A 7,623-nucleotide genomic window follows, 5' to 3' on the forward strand; every position below is an offset into this window, starting at 1 on the left:
CCAATGTCTAAGGGTTGGAGAATGTTCCCAGGTGAAGATGGAAGAGAAATTCTGTAACACTAGAGCCCCCACTTAAGGAATGAAAGACTGCTGAGCACTAAAATGCTGTCGGGCTCTCTGTTATTGGCATAATAAGCTAAATATTTCAGGTTAATCTCCTGCTTTTCCAAGGTCAGTACCCACTAGGGAAGAGATCCATTAATTCCCTATGGGAAAATGGAAGCAGCATTTTCATTAAGGAAGGCTTTCTGTAGTCTTAAAAATATGAGTAGAGGTTAGTTAAGTCGAGGCAATTGGTAGTAGGCCATTTTAAGCAAATTTTTTTGAGCAAAGGGACATGAACCAAAAAAGGGTGTGTGGGGAAGATCCCAGCATTTCAGTATTTCTGGGACATAAAGTATGAAGCAAGAAAGCTGGGGTGTTAACTTAGCCTGGAGAGGTAAGCAGAGATGAGATTTGAAAGGCCTTTTATGTTGCATTAAGTTCTAAGATTTTATGTTGTAATACCATAATAGAGAAGATTAGCATGGTGGGTTAAAGCACAGGTTTTACAGTCAGGTTGCCTATGTTTGAAAGTCAGCTCTGGCCTTTACTAGCTCTATGACTTAGGCTTTTTTGTGTCTTATGCTTTTTACTCTGTAACGGAAGAATAATAAGAGAACCTATTTCATAGGATTATTTTGAGGATTTATGAGTTAGAGAGTTTACAGCATTAAATAAGAATTAACAGTTGATATAATTGTTGTGTTACATTTTATATTTATACTGTACAAAGATCACTCAGGCCACCTGTATGAAAGATTATTTAGAGTAGAAGAGAACCAGAGAGTGTGAAACCATATGAAGATTAAAGTGCCTCTCCAATAGCTCCCTTTGACATTTACTGGATATGTTTGCAACATAGTCCTATATAGTGGTTTTAATGGAATCACATACTTTACACATGGATTTCGTGCAAACTTGATTAAAGGAAACATTGCCAGTTTGTTTTTCTTACAAATGTCCTGGTCATGAACTTACTAGAAATACTAGCTCTGGGACTTTCAGGACCTTATGTATCATGGCTAAATTTTGGTCCTACTGTTCAGAGTATATAGTTCAGAATTTATTTCCTGGGAAAGTGACCTGGAGAGAGGAAAGCCAACTGTTTTCCAGAAAATGATTGAAAATAGCAGCAAGGTTAGAGTCTAGCATCAGTATGAGAATATTAGAGGCCCTGTTCTGGTTTATAGTTACCATCTTACTATAAAACTCAGGTTGCACATATTGCTGCCTGTTGTATATTGTATGTTAAGTATGATCAAGAGGCAATGGGTATAGTGAAAAAGAAGATCTGGGCTGTGGATCTAGCTCCCCTACTTACTTGTGTATGGTGATCTCAGTTGCCATATCTGTGACATAAGGTTAATAGTGCTATTTTATCTTGCAGGGCTGCCATGAAAATCAGTTGAGATCATCTATGTGAAAGCACTTAACAGAAACCCAAAGGCATTTGAAGAATGAAATTATTTTTAAAACCATTAAGGAAGACTCAGAAATATAATGTGATGTATACATATGTTTGTCTCTTCATTAAATGAACTCATCAAGAGTTGAAATATATGCCAAATAATCACCTGTTATGCAAGTCACCGTAGTTTGCACCTAACTGAAAGTTTATGAGTTCTCTCAAGTTGACTTTCTGCTTCCAATCACAGCTTAAAAATTCCACCTAATTTTTTTTTCTGCTGAAAAGCTCTTTTTCATTACTTCCTTGTAGTGAGCCTTATTCCAGAAGGCTGAGGTTTCTCCAAATCTGACCACTAGTCAGTGAGGCATTGGTGCCTCTTTCTTCAGTACTTCTAGGAGGCCTACTGATAAGCTACCTAGAAGAGATATACTACGTAAAAAATGGTGCCTAAACAAACAGCCTTAAGTGCCTGCTAGATCTCTGTTCTTTCAGAAGTTTCCTTCTACCTATCTCTCCACTAAAGATGGAGTTAAAACTAAAAGATCGTGAATTTTGGTACAATCTCCAAGGTCAGATACCAGGGCTGCTGGACTGGGACATGGAGAATGAGTTATTTTTGTCTTGTACCACAGACCAGTGCTCCTTACCTGAGCAGGCCCTTAGCAAATACAGAATCCGAGTAATGAAGCCCCCAGAGATGCCTCAGAAGAGGAGACCCAGTCCTGATAAAGATGGTCCTCACTGTGAACCCAATCTGTGGATATGGGTGAACCCCAACATCCTGTGCCCCCTTGATGGCCAGAAGGCCCCAAAGTCCAGTGGAAAAAAGGATCTGACAAGCATTTCTCCTTTCTCTCAGCCCTCACTAACAGATGAAGAGTCTAACTGCTCAGAGGTCACAGTGGTAGAGTCCCTGTCGTCTTCCTCCAGTGAGCAGTCTCCTATACAGAAGCAAGGTATCTATTCCCATAATGACTTTGTGCTCACAGAAGAGGAGGCTGAGAAACAAGAGGACGACTCCTTCCAGTCCCCTGAAAGGGAGTTCTTCCAGAGCCAGAACCTATGGCAAATCAACAGCCAAGAGAAGTCCTGGCAACGGATCCCTCTCAATTGTAGCCACCTTATTGCCCTAGCATTAAGAAAGAGCCCCCACTGCGGCCTCAGTGTGCAGGAGATCTACAGTTTCACCCGACACCATTTCCCCTTTTTCTGGACAGCTCCAGATGGCTGGAAGGGCACCATTCATTATAACCTCTGCTTCCTGAGCAGCTTTGAGAAGGTACCAGACAACCTTCAGGATGAAGATAATGCAAGACCTTGCTGTTGCCGTTGGAGGCTCACTAAGGAAGGGCACCGCCGCTTTTGGGAGGAAACTCGTGCCTTAGCCGCTGTTCAAAGGGAGAGCATCCAAGAGTGCATGAGTCAGCCAGAGTTGTTTACCTCTCTCTTTGATCTTTGAACTACCCCTGCTCCCTTTTTGGAACACTACCTTTCTTACTGTGCCTACTTATTTACTGACTGACATTCATTAATCTCTAAACTCACACTGCCTGATTTGTGCCAAGCCTATCTTTAGCTGCTGTTACAATAATGATGTTAAGTAAAGTTAGATGTGGGTACAGGGGAGGCAGAGCTTAAATCCAGGTGGAGAGTCATGGAAAGTCACATAAGAAGAGTGGCTGCTGTTCTGCATTTTCAGCAGAGGAAGGAAATCCTAGAAACAATGGCATGGAAGCTAAGGAGAGACGGGTGTGTTTTGTGAAAGAACGGAATTCTGTTTATAGAGAGTATTTTGACACATGAAAAGTGAACAGTGGAATATAAAGCTAAAACGAAGCCTGGAGCCAAGCCATGAGAACCTTGAGTGCCATGTGAAGAGAATCTGGCTTGTGTTGGAGATTCAAGTTTCCCCCTCTACCATTCAACAGTTACACCTCCTTTTTAAGTAACCCATTTTATCCTTCAGGACCTCATTTTTCTATTTCTGGTCCTGGACGTCTAAGCCTTGTTTCTTTGTCATCCAATTCCAATATTGACAAATAATTCTAAACAGCTACTTTTAGTTTGGATGTTGAAAGTCCTTTGAAGTATTCCTGTATTAATCTCAAGCCTTTTGATGATAAAGCTTTGTTTTCCATTCTTTTTAGTACTCAATCTTTTATTAAGGATATGCTAATGTCTCAAGGTCCATCTTAGATGTTGAGGATAAAAAGCTGACAGATAGTAGTGGGAGGCATATTTATAATGTAGACATGATGAAACAGATGTGAGAAGTTGACATGGAAGTGGAGAGACAGTCTTCCTGGGAAAGACGTGAAAGGCATTGAAAAGAATACCTTTTGAGCTAGTTTTGAAGAATAAATAGAAATTTGTTGGGCAGGTAAATTGAAGAAGAGGCATTACAGAGGCAACAGTGTGAACAAAGTGAATGGAGTCGGGGAATAGGATGAAGTTCAGTGTGGCTTAACTACATGAGGACCACGAGTGACTGAGAGAAAAGTATTAAATGTTTGGACTTGAACTTGTGGGCTTTTGGGAGCCAAGCGACATCAGTAGTGTTTTGCCAAAAAACAAAAAAAGAAACCAACAGTGACAACAAACACTTCAGTATTTATTTTTCTATTTTCAAAATTACCTTTAACATTTTTTTTATGCAAATAAACTTTTGATTATCAGATTTAAGCATAACTTTTTGCCTTCAATATTATTAACAAATATCCAGGAGAAAATAGATTTTTAGGTATAAGTTTAGTTGCAAAACCTTCATAATGGGGGTACAAAAATGCCTGTAAGAGACAAAAGCAATTAATTCAATATAATTATAACTCTTTCAAAAGTTTATATTTTGTAGTGATCTATTATAGTCCATACAAAATTGTATATTTAAGATGAATCACAAAACGACATATCCAAATTGTAAATTCTGCTTCTGTATCATAAGGCAAAGACCAAATTAACAGAATACCTTGGAACTAATAAAATAGTCTGCCTATAAGTGGTCGTGATTTGCTTCTCATTTTTCTCTCAGATTAACACTCACTAGTAAAAAAGATGGATATGAAATTAACAAGACTTTTTTTTAATCACAAACTACACTTCTAATAGGCCTACTCTAAATTTTTCAAATAAGACAAAATTTCATTTTTAGAACTAGACCTGGATTTTTCTGCTGCAACCTGGCACCTTTGAGCTTTGAACTCTATTCAGTATTTTCTGATCCTTATTTCTGCTCTCTGATTGCACGAAAAAAGCAGTGGCAGGGCATGGTGTTTCTTCAGTCATCTCAGGTGATCAAGATATTCCTTCGGAGAAACTTTTTTTTCTTAAATTACAAATTACTGCCATTGAGTGCAAAATAAAGGAAACTGGAGTTGATTTATTCAGCTTCCAATTTCTGGAAGGATTAAGAATCATAAGTATTCTGGATAACAAAAGAAAATAAGACTGTGTTTATAGATCTTGTTCTGCCATATTCTTTCTTAAGGATAGATATTTTATTGTTGCTCTTCTTGTTACATGTGATGTACACATCAGGTGTTAAAAAGTACAGTACATTCTATAACTGAGAACCACTTTCTGTAACTGAATATGCAAAGAAATGACACTGATCATCTGCATCTGGCAGTATTTTTTGGAAAAATGACTAAAAATATGTTTAAATAGATCAACACTATTAAGTCACATCTAATATTTGATACTACATAATTTAATACAGCTATGCAATACAATTACATAAAATGTGTTAACATCAAAGAATAGCATACAAAACCTATATAACTTCTTTTTATGGAAAAATATTTTGAAATATGCATGTAACTACCCATTTTTTTAAAGAAAATATGCTGCAAGCAAAGTTATCAACCTCCAAGAAAATCACACATAGTATTACTGAGCATATCCCCAAAAAGTGTACAATATGGACATTTGGAAAATACAAAATTAAAAAAATTGTAGGCAACAGGTGAGCTTCATATTTATAAGAATGTGAAAAGAAGTCCCATTTCTAACATGGTTGCATAAAGAACTGTCTTTTGATGTGAAGTTCATGAATTGGCCTCCTTTTGGGACCATACTTTGCAAAAACACTGTGTTTTTGAAATGAGATTACAGAGCAAGATAGAGCATCTTACCAATGTCATCTTATTAAAGGTTTACCAAAAAGTTAGTACTTTATCAAAGCATGCTCCTTAGGTGTATAGGATTCATTTATAAAATTCTAAAAATAATATACAAAGGAAAGCCATATTTATTCCCAATCACACTCCTGGAAGATGCTTCCCATGGTTGAGAAGGGTCTTTTCTCACTTCAGTGGTTGTTTTTGGCCTTAGCATGTGTTAAAATGTAAGATTTCAGGTTAGTTCAACAGCCAATGTCATACTGAATGGGCAAAAACTGGAAGCATTCCCTTTGAAATCTGGCACTAGACAAGGACGCCCTCTCTCACAACTCCTATTCAATATGGTACTGGAAGTTCTAGCCAGAGCAATCAGGCAAGAAAAAGAAATAAAGGGTATTCAAATAGGAAAGGAGGAAGTCAAACTGTCTCTATTGGCAGATGACATGATTGTATATCTAGAAGACCCCATCTTCTCAGCCCAAAATCTCCTGAAACTGATAAGCAACTGCAGCAAAGTCTCAGGATACAAAATCAATGGGCAAAAATCACAAGCATTCTTACACACCAATAAGAGACTTAAAGAAAGCCAAATCAAGAATGAACTGCCATTCACAATTGCTACAAAGAGAATAAAATACCTAGGAATACAACTAACAAGGAACGTAAAGGAACTCTTCAAGGAGAACTACAAGCCACTGCTCAACGAAATAAGAGAGGACACAAACAGATGGAGAAACATTCCATGTTCATGGTTAGGAAGAATCAATATCGTGAAAATGGCCATACTGCCCAAAGTAATTTACAGATTCAACGCTACCCCATCAAGCTACCAATGACCTTCTATACAGAACTGGAAAAAACCACCTTAAACTTCATATGGAACCAAATGAGATCCTGCATAGCCAAGTCAATTCTAAGCAAAAGGAACAAAGCAGGAGGCATCACACTACCGGACTTCAAACTATACTACAAGGCTACAGTAATCAAAACAGCATGATAATGGTACCAAAACAGAGATATAGACCAATGGAACAGAACAGAGGCCTCAGAGGCAACATCACATATCTACAACCATCCGATCTTTGACAAATCTGACAAAAACAAGCAATGGGGAAAGGATTCTCTGTTTAATAAATGGTGTTGGGAAAACTGGCTAGCTATGTGCAGAAAGCAGAAACTGGATGCCTTCCTGACACCTTACACCAAAATTAACTCTAGATGGATTAAAGTCTTAAACATAAGACCTAACACCATAAAACCCCTAGAAGAAAATCTAGGAAAAACCATTGAGGACATAGGCATAGGCAAGGACTTCATGACCAAAACACCAAAAGCATTGGCAACAAAAGCCAAAATAGACAAATGGGACCTAATCAAACTCCACAGCTTCTGCACAGCAAAAGAAACAGTCATTAGAGTGAATCGGCAACCAACAGAATGGGAAAAAATTTTTGCAGTCTACCCATCTGGCAAAGGACTGATATCCAGAATCTACAAAGAGCTAAAACAGATTTACAAGAAAAAAACAAACAAGCCCATTCAAAAGTGGGCAAAGGATATGAACAGACACTTTACAAAAGAAGACATACAGGAGGCCAACAAACATGAAAAAATGCTCATCATCACTAGTCATTAGAGAAATGCAAATCCAAACTACACTGAGATACCATCTCATACCAGTTAGAATGGCAATCATTAAAAAATCTGGAGACAACAGATGCTGGAGAGGATGTACAGAAATTGGAACACTTTTACACTGTTAGTGGGAGTGTAGATTAGCTTGACCATTGGGAAGACAGTGTGGCGATTCCGCAAGGACCTAGAAATGGAAATTCCATTTGACCCGGCAATCCCATTACTGGGTATATATCCAAAGGATTATAAATCATTCTACGGTAAGGACACATGCACACGAATGTTCATTGCAGCACAGTTTACAATAGCAAAGACCTGGAACCAACCCAAATGCCCATCGATGATAGACTGGACAGGGAAAATGTGGCACATATACACCATGGAATATTATGCAGCCATCAAAAACGATGAGTTTGTGTC

At 38.1% G+C, this 7,623-nt stretch overlaps 1 protein-coding gene across 1 annotated transcript; it reads left to right on the plus strand.

Moving 5' to 3' along the window:
• Positions 1 to 1,973: 1,973 nt before the first annotated feature.
• Positions 1,974 to 2,909, plus strand: FOXR2 (forkhead box R2). Its single transcript, XM_003943999.4, has one exon. It carries the CDS (start codon positions 1,974 to 1,976, stop codon positions 2,907 to 2,909), a length of 936 nt encoding a protein of 311 aa, XP_003944048.1.
• Positions 2,910 to 7,623: the final 4,714 nt, after the last annotated feature.

This window comes from Saimiri boliviensis, chromosome X (assembly GCF_048565385.1).
Source record: "Saimiri boliviensis isolate mSaiBol1 chromosome X, mSaiBol1.pri, whole genome shotgun sequence".
NCBI classification, from domain to species: domain Eukaryota; kingdom Metazoa; phylum Chordata; class Mammalia; order Primates; family Cebidae; genus Saimiri; species Saimiri boliviensis.